At 49.6% G+C, this 20,180-nt stretch overlaps 6 protein-coding genes across 6 annotated transcripts; 1 reads left to right on the top strand and 5 right to left on the bottom strand.

Annotated features, from left to right (window-relative positions):
* Positions 1-919: 919 nt before the first annotated feature.
* On the bottom strand, positions 920-2,950 carry ATEG_02171 (HET domain-containing protein; the record flags this gene model as incomplete). The annotated part of the gene is made up of 2 exons (XM_001211349.1): positions 920-2,685; positions 2,740-2,950. The coding sequence occupies 2 exons, from the start codon at positions 2,948-2,950 to the stop codon at positions 920-922; spliced, it is 1,977 nt and encodes a 658-aa protein (XP_001211349.1).
* Positions 2,951-5,493: 2,543 nt separating this feature from the next.
* ATEG_02170 (HET domain-containing protein) lies at positions 5,494-7,419 on the bottom strand (the record flags this gene model as incomplete). Its single annotated transcript, XM_001211348.1, has 1 exon — positions 5,494-7,419. One exon carries the CDS (start codon positions 7,417-7,419, stop codon positions 5,494-5,496), a length of 1,926 nt encoding a protein of 641 aa, XP_001211348.1.
* A 1,974-nt stretch (positions 7,420-9,393) lies between these two features.
* On the bottom strand, positions 9,394-9,987 carry ATEG_02169 (uncharacterized protein; the record flags this gene model as incomplete). The annotated part of the gene is made up of 1 exon (XM_001211347.1): positions 9,394-9,987. The coding sequence occupies one exon, from the start codon at positions 9,985-9,987 to the stop codon at positions 9,394-9,396; it is 594 nt and encodes a 197-aa protein (XP_001211347.1).
* Positions 9,988-10,877: 890 nt separating this feature from the next.
* On the bottom strand, positions 10,878-12,287 carry ATEG_02168 (uncharacterized protein; the record flags this gene model as incomplete). The annotated part of the gene is made up of 4 exons (XM_001211346.1): positions 10,878-11,317; positions 11,538-11,574; positions 11,924-12,034; positions 12,090-12,287. The coding sequence occupies 4 exons, from the start codon at positions 12,285-12,287 to the stop codon at positions 10,878-10,880; spliced, it is 786 nt and encodes a 261-aa protein (XP_001211346.1).
* A 4,962-nt stretch (positions 12,288-17,249) lies between these two features.
* ATEG_02167 (uncharacterized protein) lies at positions 17,250-17,916 on the top strand (the record flags this gene model as incomplete). Its single annotated transcript, XM_001211345.1, has 2 exons — positions 17,250-17,731; positions 17,910-17,916. 2 exons carry the CDS (start codon positions 17,250-17,252, stop codon positions 17,914-17,916), a joined length of 489 nt encoding a protein of 162 aa, XP_001211345.1.
* An 822-nt stretch (positions 17,917-18,738) lies between these two features.
* On the bottom strand, positions 18,739-19,992 carry ATEG_02166 (uncharacterized protein; the record flags this gene model as incomplete). Its single annotated transcript, XM_001211344.1, has 1 exon — positions 18,739-19,992. The coding sequence occupies one exon, from the start codon at positions 19,990-19,992 to the stop codon at positions 18,739-18,741; it is 1,254 nt and encodes a 417-aa protein (XP_001211344.1).
* Between the last annotated feature and the right edge of the window lie 188 nt (positions 19,993-20,180).

Raw genomic sequence — 20,180 nt, 5'->3', positions numbered from 1 at the left:
CAGAAAGATCGATCCCGGTATCATCTAGGGGATCGTCGTACATTACTTCATCGCTATTAGGGTACCTAGGAGCGGACGCGCTTCTAGTCGACCGATGACGTTTCAGTAGACTTGGTGCATCGTCCGGCTCCGTCATATCTGTCTCGTAAGCGACGTCACTATATCTATCGGGGTCGGTGCTGCTGCTTGCAATAATGTCCGTATCATAATCATTTTCCGGATGTGTACTCGGTCTGGTTCGTGAACGTTTCATGGTATGGGTTCGAGACAGCAAGCGGTCAACAGACACCGATCATAGAGTAGAAGGGAGACTAGACCACGGCAAAAACAAAGAACGAGACTCAACAGTGAAGAGAAACTCAAAAACATGAAATATCTAAGGGACAACGCTCATACATGTAGCAAGTCAGGATAATAGAATCAACGGGGGATGGGACAAGGAGGGAACGAGGGGAATAGGTGGGTGGAAAACGAAAAGCAGCCATCGCGGCTTCGGACTAGTCGAGTGCCGTGAGGCCATTTTCAGTGCCCTCAGCGAACAGCAGTTACATCCGCGACGGTGAAGCAGAAGGTGCGCCTCGTCAAAAGATAGAGAAGGGGCGGGAACGCCACGGTAGGGCCCATGGACAGGGAGGAAGTAAGTCGAGGTGCGTGGTGGTAGCGGACGAGGTCGTGGTGGGAGTAAGGGGTCACGTGCTACCGAATCGCTGTCGAAAAAGGCGTCCTCGGAATAGGCGTCTTGTCTGTTCGATGCTATTAAGGTTGCCTGGCGCGCCACCGGAAATTACCACTAATCCAAAAAGGCCGTGGAAGGGGAAAATGAAGGTGATATGAAAGCAACTAAGTATACGGAGAAGAGTACTAGATGTAGTCTGCCACAACCAGCGACCTGACGCCGATCTACGACGTCCCAATTCCATCACTCAAGCACCATGACCTTCCACTCGCGCCGCAGCCTTGCCCAGTCAACCAAATATATCCAGCCCAGCTCCCGACGATGTGCAAAAGCCCCATTATTGGCAATCATCAACACGTACACGATAGGTATCTTATTCAACCAGTTCCCATCAACATCCATATAAGTCTTCCGACTATCCTCCTCTGAGGAAGACATTCTCCCAGACAGAGAGAGAGCGACGAACTCGAACTTAGCGCTCGAGTTGTATCCCGGAGAGATGACTTGTTCTCTCAGTTTTGCTGCGTCGCCGCAGAGTCCACCGATTATTTCCCCTTCTGAGTTGATGATGTCGAAGGAGTAGGAAGGTCTTGGAGTTACTCTGAGGAGTGCAGTGTGGGACTTTGTTGCTATGACTCCTTGCTTCGGTGCACCCGTGAGAACACCACGTGGTATTTCAGACGTCTTGATGGTCAAGGGTATGGCTTCCCTGCGAAATGCGTGGTAATCTTTCCAGCGGGTATTGAACAGCTCACGCACGGCCAAAAAGTTGTCCGTTTCCAAGGAGAAAGCAAGGGAAATGCTTCCCACGCACCCTTCCTTAATGGCAATAGCCATATAAACTTGCCAATCCTCATCTGGTTTCGAGTCAGGCTGACCATTCAAGGCTGCTATAGAACCAGAAGATTGGACATCGCCATCTATGTGATACCAAGGGGCTAGAGTTCCATAGAACTCCGTTGCTTGGTAGTGAACTGGATCGGATAGGCCCATGACTGATGACCATGACCACGTTGGTAGGGTTTCTCCCTGAGTTTCGTGACGCTCTATAATGCTTGTACCATAATCCGGGTACCATAACAACGCGCGATCAAAGTCTACTACCGGTAGCCCGCTTAGAAAGGCACGAGGTCCTTTGTATAACGACATGGTGATACCATATAGCGCTTTGTGAGCGTCGGACCGATATGTGAGGTTTCTGGAAGTGTAGTGCCTGATGTGACGCGTAAAAGATTGGAAACGGGTCGCATCTTCGGAAATAATTAGCCTGGTCGAGATAAGCTCATCCCGAATCTCTTCGACGTTGAATTGATCCTCATGGCAGATCAATCGTTCACACTCAAAAAAGGCTCGTGTGTTTGTAAAGTAGAGCCGCCTATTTGAAAGAACAGCCTCTTGGTATGTCCATCCGCGAGTGGCCCACATGTTCAGCGGATCATCTTCAACATCGCGAATCACATTCGTAATTCGCAAATCAAGGACGTCTTGGCTACGTTGAACTGCCTGTCTTGGGCTGCCAACACCTGGAATCCCAAATTCCATGCTATCGCCAGAAGAAGCCACGAGCACAATCTGCGCGGAGGAATAAATGTCGCCCATAGCCTCTATTTGATGTTTCTTGTCACCTGGGTCATCTTGTATAATGCAGAGTCTGTCAGCCCACAGATACCTCTCACCCATTTTCAAACAAACTTCAATGGCGTCCTCTATTGTTTGAGGCATGCTTAAAGCAGGGAGGCCACCATCTTTCTTCATCCCATCAACTGTGGCGCGGGAGGCTGCAAGCAGGGATGACTGAGGGTTCGAGCCCCATACGTAACTTAAGGCAACAAAGCGGCAACTGCTTTTTTCAACAAGACATCGTCTATTCACGTCGATGACCCGAAATCCTTTGGGAAGTTTGCACTGGGCTTTCGGCTGACACTCGCTATGTGTTTCGTAGCAGTCATTTATCTTGCCCATCAAAGAGTCCCACGATATCATTTCTCCAGCAAGAGATGCAGTGGAACCTGCGGTGTTCCTATAAGGAATTTTTTCATACTAGGAAGGATGGGATGCCTTACCACTTTTAACCTCATCTATGTGAAGATCGCCAACCCAAATGTTTGCCAATCCACCCTCTTCAGAATAATGGGCATAGATATCTCCGAAAAAAACGGTTGATCCATCTGGTTGCGAGTGCTGAGGCAGGCCCAGATAAAGAACAATATCGCAATTATCTTCTGATTTTCTTGCTTCAGATAATTGTGCAGCACTAAGGCCAACCACAATCATATGGCTTACCAAACGACAAAGAGGACATTCAGTCACAACGGGGTTTTCTATTAGCCCCTTACGAAAAGCGAACAAAAATCGCCTTTTTGTGTCAGGCTCCACGCATCTTACCAGATGCCTCAATCGTAGGTGTTGGCAAAAGCCACACAGCGAATATGCCTGAGAGTCTATCACAGAACAGGAGGAGCAGGGTTTATGGAATAGGTCATAGCGTTCCTGTTCAGATGGTCCAGATTCACTTGGGAAGTAGTAGGACACAGACGAAGGGCAAAGCGCACAATGCCCATCCATGATCAGGTCTTTCTTTGGTCAACTAGGAGCACTGCCTTATGTGTGACTAAGGGGGTTTTCAGGCGGGGAATTCATCTCACGTGCTCTCTATGGGTCAACGACTCAACACGAATAACGAATGCTGTTAGTACCCAAGCTAGTCCTTGTAGAGGCTAGTGTGAAATCCATCGAGGCAACAAGTGAAAGGGGTAAGCAAGTACCAAGAAATGTTTGACAGGCTTGAAAGGCTGATATATTCATATTCAAAGCTTCCTTTTTCTCCCCCGGGGGGGGGGGGGGGGGGGGGGGGGGGTTGTTCTCCGCTCTTCCTCTTCATTAGTTGCCCCCTCTTACCCGGTGCCTTTGTTATGTATTGAATAGGGATTCGGTTTTTGTTAATGGGTTTACTCTGGGTCTCTCATCAAAGAGGTATTTGTATAGGAGTAGGAATGACTGTTTTATTCTGTCCTAAAGATTTCCACTATATTATAAGTTGGTATATTAGTCCGCTGTCTTGGTGTTAGAACTTGTAAGTTCACCAGTGTCTATATAATTTTACTTGCCGACCATACAATATACTACTTCTCATGCAGTTTCTCAGGTCTCACTGGCGGTAAACCAAGCAGTGCTGCCAGTTGAATCTGTCGCAGATACTTTCTGCTGAATAGTCAGCAAGGATTGGAGGAGCGTGTAGGAGAGCAATATACGAAAGCTTACATGGTGATTTATTTAGCATGTTTAGCTCGAACAAGCGGCCTGCTGAAACAGAGTAGTTAGCCTCGCTGTCGACAATTTTCATTTGCGTAAGAACAAATCTCTGGAATCTGTCGCTTTCCCTACACAGTCTACATTCATTCCCAACGCATCATGTCGTTGCAGTCCCAGTAGCTCCCGATTCACATGGACCAGGACAGGCTACCAATGTACTATGTGGGTGGTCAGTGCCCAACAATTTCATGCGCAGTGTATAGCACTCTTCCATCGAAAATCTAGCTTCTTGGTGCTTTCCTAGAGACATCCGGGTAAAGGAAAGGTTGTTCATGCTGTCCAGGTGCGGGATGTTCCGTCCCTAGTACTGTTTTGCTTGTCTCGAGTACTTGGACTCCTAGCGCTTCGGCCTCGGTCCATCGTCCCTGATTCAAGTACGTTGATGTAAGGTTTGCCATGCTGGCCAGAGTGTCGGGATGTCTGTGACCGTCTTTCTCTGTCCTCCATCTCATTAAGTCGGTGTAGAGTAGCTCCGCTTCTCGGTAGCTTCCATCACTACGGAGGAAGTCTGCCATGTTCTCTAATAAGTCACTGTAGTCTTTCCGCCTTTGTCGGAACTCATCTTCGTGCACAAGCGATAAAGCATGGGGGAGATATTGTCGCCAAAGGCCTCTGTCGGTGTAGTTACTGTCTGGGAAAACTTCAGCAATTGCACACGCGTTAGACATGCCACCGGGACTAAAAACAGTACCGAATCGCACTGCTTACGAGCAACAAAGCGGCGGCTCTCACGCTGCGGAATCCGCGACAACAATCTGGCCAAGGACATATCTGTCAGATATACAAGCTGATCAAAAGACTACGGAGACGCGGGAAAGAAATTAACATTCGTTGGGTCCCAAGCAGCGAAGATAATCGACTGATAAGCCTGGCGAAAGAGCAGGCCAGGGCCGCGACCCAGGAAGACTCTACCCCTCGAGAATTAGTGTCATGGATAAGCATGCCACACAAATATTCACCGATCACTCGCAGATTGAAGGCTGGAGTTCTTCGACACCCATACCGGCGTCTGGACAGACGGAGGCTCAGCGGTTAGGCACCCATAAACTAACGAAGGGGTTGAAACAACGGGGAGCAAGGCCTCTCTAAGCATGTCGTGCGCGACCCAGAGCGAAACAACCGCCGAGGCGAGGTTCTGGCGGTATATTCACTGGCTATCTAGAGAGGCTGTCAACGCTTAGGGTTTGACGGCCCGAACCGAGCCACATGCATTGGACCCAAGGTTCGGGGCGGTAGCACCTGGACCTGCGTCATGCAATAAACTATTGGCTATTGTTTTATACTTGTTGTTAAATGACAAACTGAACGGAGCTACTTTCGTGTGTTGACATGTGGAGCGATTGGCACATTAACCAAACTACTGAACGAGGTATTTTGAAGCCGACTAGCGTCGTGCGACACCACCTCAGGCCACATTAACATCAGCTTCACTCTCCGCAGGTAATGTTGACAGCCTTATTTCCTCATTCTGCTCCAGAAATGAAACCAAGTAGGGGATGCATCCTTCATTGGTCGCCCCATGGAAAGAGGAATCTCCTGCTCGAATTTCCCACTGGATACCAAGCCCCATTAATGTTTTCCATCGTATGCACCAGTTCAGTAACTCCGTCCGCTGCCCGAGCCCCTGGGACAACCTCAGAAGATATGAAGTTTTGAGCCATCCAGGGCCTAGGGATGTCGACAAAGCTAGTTGCGCTGCCTGTGAACACCGTCACAGCACTCTCACAATGGAATACACTGCTAGGTTCCTCTTCGCCGTCAAGCCTGCCGCACCAGAGATAACCTCGTTCGAGGAGGCTTTCCAATAGATCAAAAAACCAGTGGCTCATGTGGTAGTGGTCCGTGGTAAACTCGTCCAGACAATGTCGCGAATCAGTCGCCGTGGCTTCGGTCTCTTCCGCTTTAATGCATGTACGCAAAGTGCTTGCAACTCTTCGGAGATTGAGTTCTTGCAGCTCATCAAAGAGATCTGCTAAGAGCGCCTTCAGGGGAGTAGACAAAGCTTTCAGATCTCTGGGCCACTGAAGCTTCTCGAGGAGATTGTAATGTGTCTCTCTGAGCTTCGGAAGCTCGATCCTTCTGTCAACCATCCAGAGCCAACCGGAGGTTTCCAATCCCTCTCTCCTAATTTTAACATTGGCAAAGCGCTGTTCAATACGATAGGGATGGGCGTGCATAGTAGATAAATATATTGGGGAAGCAATGAAATCGTAAATCTTCAGGTCCTGCCAGCGATAAATTGGCTTGCCAGTAGACGCGAATATATTCGAGCGGCCCGAAGGAATAATAGCCCCGTTGACTAAAGCTAGCGCGAATGCACATATGCTGTAGGTGTATTTCTTTAGTCTCAACGAGGAAGGATCGATGGTTTTTGAATAGTCGCACAGATTCGCTGTGATGCCTAGCCGGTCTGCGACTACTGAGTTGTCCCTATAGCTCATCTGACTTGCAACTTCGTAGCTCTGTGGACGTGTTCTCCGTTTATTCTGGTCCCATGCTTGCACATAAAGCCCGCTCATCGCCTCCATGTCTATATTCTCAGCTCCTGACGATGTTTGAGGTAGGAATTTATCTACCGTGGCTCCAATCACCGAAACGACATCGTAAAGCTCGGACAGTCGCAAAGAAACTTGATTAAGGATTCCGTCAGTGATCGAAAGTTGTTGGCCGAATGCTTGTGGTATGAGAAGTTGCATTTGACCCTGAGTGCAACTTGCTTCTTGGTATGTCCAATTCCGACGGAACCACCTGTCGGATGAAATTTGGAATAAAAGATGGTTCACGTCTGACAGGCTCTGTGGGTCAACCGGATCGTGCCAAGAAGTCTGCCAGGAATCGTCCGAACGGTTAGACTTATCCCGTATATGGGACAGAATTCGAGTGAATGTTCGCAAGGTCGACTCGGCGTGGAGTTTTGTGCTCAGCAGTCCGATAGAGTGTGTAGCAGTTCGATAGACTTGGTCCATACACTGGATGCCTTGTTCCAAGTCATTGGAATCATCTTGGTCGATACATTCCTGGTCGATCCACACGAAGGGAACACCGCGTGTAATAGCATAGGATACAGACCTCTCGAGAACACTACTGGGTGCCCTGCTTGGTCGGATACCCCTGTCTGTTCGAATTCTGTAAGGCGTGCAAGCACGCGTTCCATCGGACACTTCGAAAGAATCCCAGCAATACGAAACTGCGAGGTAGTTCTTCTCTCCCGGAAATTCACCCTTATCTGTCAAGTTCAGCAGTTTCGTCCGGAAAAAGTCGTCCAGCTCAGGTGTGCTAATCCTGGGAACCTCTATGAATCGGAGGTTGTCAGCCCAATGTGAGAAATTAGCACGCGGCACGATGTTCTCCTGGATCTCCAGTATAGGCTCTATGAAGCCGTCAAAAGAGGCAAAGACTGCACCAAGCTTTTTGTCTATGTCTAGCTCCATTTTGATAGTCACTTGCGGTGATACAACGTCACGTTAATCTTTCATATAAACAAATGACGTTCTGCTGCCAGGCCCTTGTAGCTGTCGTGGATATTGTGTAGTCATTGCCGCTGGGAAGAATGATGGGTGAGCGGCGCCACATTCCTTAGCATTTAGCATACTCACGTGATAACATGTGACGGATTATAGATATTCCGTTAGAGCGATGGCCTACCTGCGAACGACCTGTGTAGAGCGTCGATTCTCAACGCTACACATTCAAGCTTCTTTGCCGTTAATCAACTGGATAATTTAGGCAGTAGTAAACGTGCTCAGTTATTGGTCAGGCGGCCCGAGCCGAACCGGATGTACGTGGTCGTATGGCTTCAGGGTTCCTTCTTTACGGTATGGACAAACGCAACATTGAACGTTCTTCCCATGCATCGGCGTGCGTCATGCCGGATCAAAAAGGGTGAGATATAGAGACTCAAAGCGCATGGAGCCTTAACTTCCCGTCAAGCAGCCCCCACGCCCAAAATGAAACGACGAACAAGATCTCGACAAAGATAAACACTAAGCTGCCTCCAAATACCAGGCTATGCCATAGTATGTCCACGCATTTTCCGGGTTAAAATCAACGACCTAACACATGATTGTCCACGGAAGCACATAGAGTATGTTGGAGATTAAGAACTGCGCGAGATACTATAATATACAAATTACAAGAAATATTATAATAAATCAGATTAATAAGCCGTAGAGAATATAACACCTACTCAGCAACGCTAGGGATTCAGTAACCAGTAAGTAAAAGAAAGATAGACGCACCAATCTATAGTACGCCACATATAACTGACAATATTCGAGATATATGGAGAGTTGCTAAGCTACAGCGCAAAAGACTCACATCTATATAGAGATATAAAAATTAGCAAGAGAATTTCGATCGCGAGAATTATAGCGGCGGAGAGAAAGACTAGCTATATAACTACTGCAGACGTGAGTACCCCAAAACTATATAGAACAGAAATAGATCGTACCGCACAAACTAGTCTACAACTACCCTGGAGAGTAGAGTCTCTGCTTGAGCAGGCCCCAGGTATATTCTATAAACGTGAGCATCGTAGCCTCAGCTGCCTGAACAGGTACTATAATAAAACCCTATTGAATCGTGCTAAACACGGCCTATGCTGTCGTATAGTCTGCTGATACAAAACACTACCGCTTACTAGCTAGAGATAGAGCGCATTCCGCAGAGCAGACTCGATAAATATGGCAGATCCCGGTTTAAGGAGAATAAGAAACCCTTACAATGTTGGAGCATCGGCACTTCGCCTGAAACTGACGGTAAACCAGAAATATGACAGACCGGAGATCGATGAAGTCTTATGTGAGTTAATTCAGGTGGATATGACGACTGAGAGATTATATCGGTGGATAGTTCCTTGTGTCACACTACATCTAATCCTTCATCAACATCATGCAACGACTTAATATGGAGCTGTTCAGAACAGCAGCCGTCCATTAACAGAAACCAGCTGACCGTAATGCAACGCGCAGAACCGAGAGTAGAAACGATCCCTGCACCATGGCGACATGCTCAGACTCGCTACTGACCAGCTCTAGCTACGGCATATGATATAGAGAAGCAAGGGGATGGAGGTCTGGCGTCTGCCTCCCATATACATAGCGAGTCCGTATACCCTGTCTGAAAAAGAAAGATTTGCTGCCGAGGTTGGGACGGGTCCGGGTAAACCGGATACCTGGATATCGTCCGTGTTTGGCATGCGGCCGATCCACCATGCCCGGTGCTGTCTCTTCGGGTTGCCGGAATGGCTAACTGGCAATTGTATGGAACCGTGGCATCGAAATTACTCTCCATGCGACCTGGGATACGAGGAATATTCCAGAACCGTTCTAGCTGGCCCGCACGTGCCAGATTCTTCTGCTCTAACAGGTAAAAATCCCATAGACAATTAGACTCTACTATTCAGTTCACGAATTAAGTAACTCTCCAACCCGGCGGTTATTCAGGTGGTGGAGGCCAAAGTGTTTCCGGAGACGGATCAAGTAGCCGCGGCCGTGGCCGTGGGACATGGCAGGCTGCGAGACAAAGGGGCGTGGCACAAAGCCAGATCCGTTGGAGCAGAGAGCTCTAGGTTGAACCGGAAGTCCCTCTGATAACAGTACGACCCCCCAAGAGCTCATGTTGGCTGCCACATCTACGGGCGCTAGAGTCCGTTCGATAGACTCAGTTCTGACGTGGCCGTAGATGTTCAAGTCCGCGGTCGCGGTTAAGTAGTCTATATTCTCAGGCCTGGGCTGGCTCTCAGAGCTACCTAGATCAGGGAAAGATGGCGGCCGATACGCACTGTCGCCCAAGTGCATTAAGGGCCCTTCCATGGTCAAAGTATTTGGCGTGAGTGAAGTCGGGGTCTGCTGGACTGGCGATAGCTCATCAAGGATGTTGATCGTCGAAGAGGCCAGGTTGTTATTGTCGGCCGGATCATCATGCGTGAGTCGGGTCGGCCACTGCTGCGTCTGCGATGAACAAGCCGAGTGGCCTTCGCGTTGTTTCATCTTTTCCATGTCCGCAACATGTGCCAAGGCGGTGCCTCCTGCCGGCTGCGTGAGTTAAGAGGCCATGAAGAATTCGTGATGGGCCTCGATGCACTTCTCCACCATTATCAACTCTGCATAGATGGTTGGGACCTCGTCGATTGTCATAGGTTCAGGTTGAGGGAAATTCCCATTTGATTCTGAATCTTCGGCTGCCGCAGAATGCCGTCCAGCAGCTTCCCGGTGCTTGCCCAGGACGTACGTCGATCGTTGTCGATGGACCAGATTTTCATTGAATTGTTTGGGTCGCTGCGGTAAGGGCGATCTCACGGCCGGACCGACGACAGTCGGATAAGACTGAGTGCTCTCAACGCTGTTCGGAATGGGGCTGGGGCGTGTCGGCGGCGAAGGAAGTTGAGAGGATCCAATTTCCTCTCTGGGCACTACAGACGGACTGCTGACGGCAGCCTCAGATGAAGATAAAGATGAGGACGCAGATGCGGCGTCCTCACTTTTGGGCACATAGGTAGGGTATATGTTCAACAAAGGAAGTTGAGAGCGACCGGCCTCTCCATCCCCGGCAATGTCGCATGGACTACCTCAGACACAACGGCCAAATAGTGTTTATCAATTCTGACAGCCAATGGCCTCTATCACGGGAGCAACTGGTAGGTGTCATCACCATTCAATAATTATCCGCTGACGAGATAGGCCTCGCATGACCCGAAACCTCAAGATATAACATGGCACGAATTGGCTGCAAAATATAGCAGCCCCAGGATATGGGATGAAAGCCCTCACGACAAGTAATTAACTAGCGCTATCAGACGGACATTCCCTCAACATGACTTGATCCAACACTTCCCTGTGATTCTCACATTTCACTTGTCACCTGCCGCCTATTTCTTCCCATTAACATCTCAATCCTTCGCTTTCGCCATCCAGCTCTCTATACCAGAAACCGCGTCATAGGGTGACTTCTTCCGCTCCAGAAGAAATGATAAAACCTCTGCCGGGCTGAATAGTTGCTCGGGTACTTTGCTGGCAAACTCACGAGCAAGCCCCTCGATCATTTCGTCGTCATATCTCTCGTTGCATTGCTTTTTGTTCGGCAACTGCTTGAAAACCGTGCGGAAGAGCTGAGAAAACATGTCCTGATCGGCAAGTTTGAAATGGACTTTCTTGTCTGATCGGCCAGGCCGAACCAGGGCTTCGTCCAGATAGTCGATATAGTTCGTGGTCATGATGAGTATCCAGCCCTCCTGAGACGAGACACCGTCGAACACATTCAGGAGCCCGGATAAGGTGACTGCAGATTGTGAATTGCCATCTTGGTCCGTGTCGACACTGCCCCGACGCCCTACCCCGGCGGTATCCACGTCCTCTAAAAGAACGATACAACGCGGTGGAAGTTCGGCAAAAGCTTCATTAGCGTGCTGTCCGAAATATTCGATAATTGAAGCGTATAGATGTCCAGTTCATGCTTTCCCGCGAGCGATAGACTGAAACTAGATTTTCCAGTCCCAGGGGGGCCGAAAAGAAGGTAGCCTCGCTTGTACAGAATACCGCGTTCTGCATACCAGTCTTACATGTCTTGGTCCAGGAACTCGTCCACATCTCCCAAAATATCATCCTTTACCTCCTCGTCCATGATAACCGTGGAGATAGGCCGGACTGGTCTCAGTTTGGCTTTCTTCCACTCCCCTTCGCGGTTCTCGAAGACGGAGATCTTCCTCTGTGCCTCCTTAAGATACTTTTCTCGGCACTCTTCGATCAGATCTTTCAGGATGGTGGAATTAAGTCCAATTGAGGAGATACGGAGTTCCTCTCAGTGTTCTTTGACAGCGCAGTAAAGTATGAGCAAATGCCCCCTATACCAAAAATAAAATGATCCATCCCAAGGAGAGAAAGTCAGAGGCTTTTTCTTTGTTAAATAGAGGCCGTTTGTCCGCTGTGTAGATCTCACTCGAGCAATTAATGAATGAGCATTGTGGATAAACAGTTGATCAGCAATCCAGTCAACTAGCATGTCGTATACTTCGTCGTAGTATAAGACATAGATAGTGGAGGCTTTAGACTGTCAGAATCATCCCATCATAAGAGCAGACATACGAACTGAAGTAAGTTCTCACTATCCCCCACACATAGTTGACTCCGTAGCGGGTGACGAGGACAAACACCACGAAAATACAAAAGAGTCGGGTGTAGCTGTCCAGGTTACCGGCAAGCAGTTGGTGTGCGGTGGTTGAGACCATACTGAAACCGGGAAAGATGACATCTATAGGAGACATCTGGGAGGGGCCGGGGTAGCCACTGTTGATGGCGTTCATTGTGGATCGGAGGAATGATGAGATGGGTCTTTGATTCTTGAGAAAATTGGAATATGGTAGCAACTGACGTATCGATCTTCAGCCTCACGGTCTGCTCGGAGATTGAGATGGAGTGTTCTCCGCCAACCGCGTCAGCCTGCTGTCCCCCAAATATCGCATTGAGACCTCTCGGAGATTCAAGGCAGACGAAATATACATGCGGCAATTTTGCCATTAATAGCCGTCGAGGTGAGGGAGTTCGCCCGGCGTGCACCGAGACCCATGGGCCAAGGATCGGCCATGGATATCGTAAGATGCAACACTGGTCAGCTGCGCCCCCAGACCCGCCGTGGGGTTCGAAGAAAAGGGTCATCCGACAGCAGCGGAGTCCTGTCTCGCTTGAGGGCTCACAGGCTCCTGTACATGGAGGAGAGGCGCGAGCAATGCTGGGCACTGCAATCAGTGCGAGATCAAGCAAAAACAAACATCGGCACTCACCATTAACCCTTCCAACACAGGGTGCAGTTCGACATAATCCAAGGCCTGACCGTCGCCACATGTGAGATGGCGTACACGGACAAGGGGAGACATGGATAGATAAGACACGAACGGAGCGATAATCACGAATAGGTCAACCTGTCGGCGACTCCGACGGTAGGCTGAGCGAGGAATGAGGATATATAGACGGCGCTAGGCCGGAAAGAGGCAGTGTTCGGATAACGCGGCATGCTGGGAAGGGAGCAGTGCACCAGGAGCGGCAGGCAGCAGAGGAGAAAGTGGAAGAGAAAGTGCGTCGTCTTTCGAGGGAGGGTGGACGGGGTTATATAGATCGTACGGCGGGCATCAGGCGGCAGACGGCGGGCGCAAAAGCGGCGAGACATCAGCGCGATGCCCAAAACGGACACGCTAAACCGGAAGGGGCAATGGGATTCCCGCATCGGGCAGGCGGCGGCGGGCGACAGAGCGGCGGTTCAATGGGCGCCGTTTCCGGCGCCCCGCTAACCGGCACAACGTATACTCTATATAAAAGATCGTGGATAGCAGACTGGGCCAGGATTCTAGCTAATATTCTTAGACCAGTAATGTCGACGAATAAGTCTTTACTTAAGATCTTACGGACGAATAATAAACGTCTCAAGACTATTTAAATTGATTTCTATTCGACAGTTCGAGAATTACAGAAGAATGGCCGGCATCTAGAGATTTCTTATTTTTTTAAAGAGTTACCTCTATCTGTGGCTGGTAAAGTAGCCTCTAAGAACTCAGCCATGCTTAAAAAATATAACCTCATCTGTATCCACGCTACTTATTGTGATATAGTTCGGTTTAGATCTGTAGATGATAATAGGTTGAAAAAGCTGCTTGGAGAGTTAGTTCGGTGGCTGTCAGATATAGAGATTTCCGTGCTCGACAGGGAATTAGTTAACGTACACTGTCTCTTATACGCCATCGACGATGAAGACAGTCGGTGCTTTCAAGGACTGCGGAGCACAACTCCTGAGCATGGAAAGGCAGGAATACAGCTGGTTGTGTCTGTATCAGATAGACAGACTATCAATATTTGGGATGTCACCAGAGGCCACTGCCTGCAGACATTGGAGGGCCACCCTGATTCTATTAACTCTGTTGCCTTCTTAAGTAGTTCCAAGCTGCTTGCGACTGCCTTAGCTAATCGGACTATCAGAATTTGGGACACAACCAATGGCCATTGCCTGCACGAACTACAGAAGAGGCAAAGGAGTCGAGCCGATAATGATAGGAGCAGAGACTACCCAGAGGCAGAGCCGCATGAAGGACTCGTACTATTTCGTCCGGAAACATTAGGAGAATTGTCTACCTGTGGACAGTCCTTAAGCCGATATAAATGTAATCTCCGTATAATCATGCATTGTAAAATCTTGAGCGGCTAGTGGGATAGATTGCTTGCAACCTGAAGCTGCAAGAGGATCCACGTCTGCTCCTCATCAATCCGTATTGTCACTGACTCTAGGGTTTTAGGTTTTAGGAATAAACGCAGCTCATAACCCTCACCAAGATTACAACGAAGACGATTCTACAGAGAGCCTCCCTGGATCATCGTCCCAGAACCTAATGGGCGCAAGAATTTGTCAAAAGAAGCAGTAGACTATTTCCTCCGGCCCTCCCTATACTTGTCGACATGATATTACTACGCATCTTGTCACTCTACACATCGGAACCACCCGTTCCGTTAGGGAAAGTCCGTGCTCGATGGATATGTGTAGGTCGTCCAGCGTATCTGATTAGACCATACAGATGCTAATTCTGTCCAGAGATGTGGTGTGCGCCTATTTGACGACTTTGTTGAACTCAGACCGGGTTCTGTGAAACAGCTTGAGACACAACTCCAGGAAATGGGAGCTTTCCCTCAGAGCAGCCGCAGCCCTAAGGAGGCTATATACGATTCTGCTAGGGCTGTATGGAAATTTGTGGGGAGCTGTTTCAGGGAGCAGCATTCCTCAGTTTCTAAAGAGGGAAATCTACTTCCCTTAGAAGAAAACGAGCAACGGGGCAACACACCTCACCAATCAGACCCTTTACACCACCATAATTCGAAAACCGCTATAAACAAAAGTACCCTACTACTGCTCCTCTGTGTAGATAAAGAGGATTCCGGAACCCCATTACACCAAGAATACTTTAACTAAATTAGCACAGATTACGAGATTTTTAGTCTTCTGCGATCCCGGTATTTTAGTTACAAATATATACGAAGCTGGTTCACCCTCAGGACAATCCGCTAGCTGTCTCTGAGTCGAGTATGTTGACTCTTATTATATTTTGTGGTCTCGTATTCGAAATAGTGGACTTATATAGCTAACTTTTATCAAGTTCACTGTTGATTTTAGTAACTTTACTGATGTCTATAAGTACGATAATATATGCAGCTCCTATGATTGTATTTGCCTTCCACTAATAGACCTACTACATAATAACTACTCCTGTTTTCCAGCACCGGAGAAAAAGCCAGAGTATAAGCCCGCTATCGGCTCTCGCCGGTTAACACAGTAGTTAGACCCCCTAGAATTTCTGTCGGCTACTGCGTCCGTCGCGACTATCTATGACTTAAGAAAGGTTAATTTTCTTATTAGAATCAGAGCTGTTAAGGAGAAATTCTTATTAGCAAATAGTACTTGCTTATCACTAAGTATCGCTGCACTTTAGAAGCATTGATCGGGCTTGTCCGTCTTCGTTTCATCACCATGTGTACTTTCATACTAAGCCCATGGTTTTAGGGAAACAAATAACAGGGATAGCTAGGGGTTATGTGACTTAAGAGGTCCGTATCATATCAGTAACTTGTTATCCTGTATTTGCTGATTCTATCGAAGAACATATGGCTGTTGACGCCCGAACCCAATAGTTCTACGAACCAAGTATTCTAGTGATAGTATGAGGCGGACTTAAGTGGAAATCACCAAGCAAGATCTAGAACTGGCATACCATAAAAGCGTATGGCAATAATAGTTATTAGGTAGTTAATAACCGGGGACGAACCCCGCTATTTTCTCCTCTGTAATAAATTCGATATTTATCACCCGCTAAGTCTCTCTAATTTATTGGCGGGATAAGACTTTCAGCTTATCTAACAGTGTCAATATTAGTTATCGGCCTAAAAAATAGGGCGTACTTCGGATATAGACCCTCCAAGAATAATTACTTTAATCATAGCTGCGCTATATCGAAAAACGCTAATGCCTCCTAGTCGAATACGCAAGATTAGCAATATAAAGGCCTGGAGTTGGCAGTTAGTGGAACTAGATATGATTCTATAGATCTGAATTAGTTCCGGCGCGGTAAACCACTTAGGAAGAGCGTACTTAATCTCTATGATCCTATTAGTATATATTAAGATACCGGACTCTAAATACGCCGCATACAGCTATTATCGTTCTTCTCGATGCTTATAATAAGTAGTAATATTGTTACGGCGGGATTTCATGAGCTTCGGGCTCTTTGATTCCTCGGGATAGGTGTTAAGGATAAGTAAGGCGATGGAACTGCCTAACTTCTTGGTATATTTTTCTAGCTAACTATAGTTAAGGTAAAATAATATCTGTGCGATATGTTTTGCGAAGAGACTAAGGAATAACTTCTTCTTTGCAGCCTTGAGCGTGCGATAGTAATTTACGAATATAACTATGACTTAAATACTTGCAATAAGGCTTAGAACCAGAAGATTTCGTGTTTAGTTATCGACGAATAGATGTTAGATGTTGAGACTAGAAGGAAATAGTACAGTATATCGCTGGAGGAAATCTATTAAAGTCTTTATCATACTGGTACAGAGTGGTAAGTATAGTATTTTCCAACTAGAGAAAGAGACTTAATAGTAGTACTGGGCTTTAGGGGAGCGTGACAGGTAAAAGAGAACTACAAGTAGAGAAGCAGGGAAGAGAATAATTATTTGTTAGGGGTAGTTTATTGAGGTTACGTGCTTAGGGCAGAGGTTGCACTTGGTGTCCGGCTTATCCTGTGCGTAGTAATCGCCTTAGGCTGCTTAACTATTAACTAGAGCGTGCTCAAATCTACTTAGTAAGCAAAAAGCGGCGAAGAGTGTGCACTAAAAACGGAAAGTCCTAGGAAATTAAGCACATATGTATGACCGGTCAGTCCTATACCGACTAAACATACATACATCTATCTCGAATGATCCTATAAATATAGATACACTGCTGGCTAATCAATTGTCCATAACAGCATAAGGTATACTATACTCGGACGTCGGATATTGATTGCTAACGAAAACTACGACGGAAAAGTCGGCCGGAGATAGACGGGGGCCGAAGCCCCGAAAGCGAGCGGAGTTACGGGAATGCCGCAAGCAGACAATATCCCGATACATCTCGCAATACATTCATACTTTTCATCCATCGCCATGTAACCGACTACTTATTGTCCCTCATCGCTCAGAGGGTTGTGATATTGCATGTTGTACATCACTCTCATCCATTGTACTCGACCATGAGCGAAAAGACCGACACGGTAGAGGCCGCAAAGGAGGCGCCTCCAGTGGGCGTCTCCTTCTTCGATCCAGCGCTCAAGGCTGTACGTCGACGAGTCTTTATCCTCTGGAGTCGGACAGTCCTCATGCTCTGTGTCTTTATCCTGGCAGCCCTGTCCCTCTTCTGGGCGTCGCAGTTCCGCGTGGAGAAGAACTATCCCGCCCTGACCATCTGGGTCGTCGACTTTGACGGCCAGGTCGAACCGTCTACCAACCGGAGCCAGACGCCGATTGTTGGCCCTGCGGTCGTGGAAACGGCCCAGCACATCATTAATTCCTCCGACATCTCCATGGGCTACACTATCAAATCACCCGCCGACTTCCACTACGACCCAGTGGCTGTGCGCCAGGGCGTCTACGACGAGCATGCCTATGCCGCCATCGTCGTCAACCCCAATGCCACCGCGGTCCTGTACGACGCTGTCACCTCCGGAAACACCGCGTATGACCCAGCCGGTGCCGCCGAGTTCATCACCATCAGCGCCCGCGACCAATCCACCTACTCCAGCTATATCACCCCGGGCTTGAACGAGTTCGCCGACAACTTCCTCACCCGGTTCGGTCCGCGTTGGATACAGTTTGTCTCGCAGGAGTCGCTGAACATCTCGCGCGTCCCACAGGCCATAAACCCAGCCGTCGGCTTCACCACCGTCGACCTCCGGCCCTTCCGGCCGGCCGTCGCCGGCCCGGCCGTGACCATCGGCCTGATCTATCTGATCATCCTGGCGTTCTTCAACTTCCCCTTCCTGATGCCCGTGCACGGGCTATTCCTCAAGCCCGACGGTCACCCGCCGCTCAAAATCCCGCAGTGGCTGCTCTGGCGGCTCTGCTCCAACATCGCCGCGTACTTTTTCCTCTCGCTGTTCTACTCGCTCGTCTCGCTAGCCTTCCAGATCCCGTTCTCCAACGATCCGGCACCGGACACCGTGCCAGCGGCGAACGCCAACGCCTACGGGCGCGGCTCGTTCGTGGTGTTCTGGATGCTGAACTGGGTCGGCATGACGGCGCTGGGCCTGCCGTGCGAGAACATGGCCATGATCTTAGGATTCCCGTGGAGCTCGTTCTTTTTGATCTTCTGGGTGATTACGAATGTGGCGACGGGGTTCTATGCGCTGGATTTGGCGCCGGGGTTCTTTCGCTGGGGGTATGCGTGGCCGCTGCACCGGATTGTGGAGGCGCTGCGGACGATTGTGTTCGGGACGCATTCGCGGATCGGCCTGGATTTTGGGATCTTGTTTGCGTGGGTTGCGGTGTCGATTGCGATGTTTCCGGTGGCGAGTTTGATTATGCGGTGGAAGATGCAGCGGGGGTTGCAGTAGATAGGATTGGTTGTAAATATGATAGATATAGAGTGCATTATAAGTTACTAGGCATTAGGGTATATTACTGGGTGACTATATGATAGCGGGATGGCCTACACCACCACCCAACTACACTCTGACCGCAGGCCTACTGCGCACGTCCAATCTGCCCCTCATGAGGCACACCATGCGCACCCTGCGCACCCTCCACCTCGGCCATCTGCTCCGGGACCTCCGACCCCTGCCTGGACTCCTCCGGCGTCCGCGGCGGCGTTGGCTCCAACAATCTGGGCCCCGGATTCTTCCCAGGCTGCTTGCTCGTCTTGACACGGGCCGGCGCCGGCCCCAGCATAGGCGGGTACTTGTACCTGAACCCCCAAACAAAGAACAGCTTCAGCTTCGTGCCCAGCGACATAGCATCCCAGCGGCGCTGGAGGATCTCCGCGTCCGCCTGCGACCTCGCACGGAAGCCCTTCTTAAATGCAAACAGCAGCAGCAGCGTAACAGGCAGGATGGTAATCGCCCAGCACACAGGCAACCCCCGGCGCGTCTGCCACCCCGTCATGAGACGGCGGAAGCGCACCCAGGCCTCGACGAAACCAAGCAGCAGCCACAGGCCGATCCAGCCGATGGAGAGGGCGAGGGTGAGACCCAGCGGGGTGATGCCCATGTAGTAGTCGTCGAGGAACCAGTTGTAGTTGTCCCAGTAGTCGGAGGAGTAATGGGAGTAGTAGTTGTAGGTGGAGGAAGAGTCGGGGTCGTCGTAGTAGCTGCAGCCGGAGCCGGAGTAGAGGTCCGTGGGGCGGGAGTAGAGGCGCAGGCTGCTCAGCGTGGAGGACGGCACCTGCGAGGGCGCGACGTAGATGACCTTGTAGGAGTAGGTGGTGGGCTGGAAGGGCTCGCTGGAGTCGACGGAGACGGAGGTAGCGACGGCGGAGCGCGGGAGGAGGCTCTGGGCGATCGCCGGCGGGGTGACCTCGGCGGCGACGGTGGTGGTCCACTGCGTGGAGCAGGCGGAGGGCGCGGAGTAGGTCAGGTTGACCTTGAAGACGGTGGAGAGGGCGCTGTCGCCGTCGGAGAGGTAGTAAGTGTCGAGGTAGCGGTGGCGGTAGTCGACGGGGGCGCCGACGCCGGTGGGATACAGCTTCTGCACGACGGTGACATCCTCGTAGTCGTAGCGGTCGGTGCTGACGACGGTGATGGTCGAGAGCGCCTCGGGCAGCGCGGTGGCCGTGGCGGTGATCTGCTGGATGCTGGTGACGACGGTGCTGCCGTAGTAGTAGTCCTCAGTGAGGGTGACTTTTTGCTTGAGCTCGGTGACGACCCATGGCCGGGCGTGAACGAGTGTATAGAGACATGTATAAACGAGGGACAGCAGGGTAAACGAGTGGATGGACCACATGGTGGCCGATTGTCTTCTTTTCTTTGTCTTTTTTCTTTCATTCTGACCTGGCTCAGGGGATGGCTTTATAGTGCAGCGCCAGCAGGGACTAAACAAAGAGCGAAACGGACTAAACGGACTAAATCAGCCTCATCCAGAGACGCTCGAAAAGTCGGCTACAGCGGAGTAGTGATTGGCAGGGTTTCAAT

This window comes from Aspergillus terreus, genomic scaffold (assembly GCF_000149615.1).
Source record: "Aspergillus terreus NIH2624 scaffold_3 genomic scaffold, whole genome shotgun sequence".
NCBI classification, from domain to species: Eukaryota; Fungi; Ascomycota; class Eurotiomycetes; order Eurotiales; family Aspergillaceae; genus Aspergillus; species Aspergillus terreus.
The sequence above is the reverse complement of the archived record's forward strand: the minus strand, read 5'-3'. Positions and strand labels throughout refer to the sequence as shown.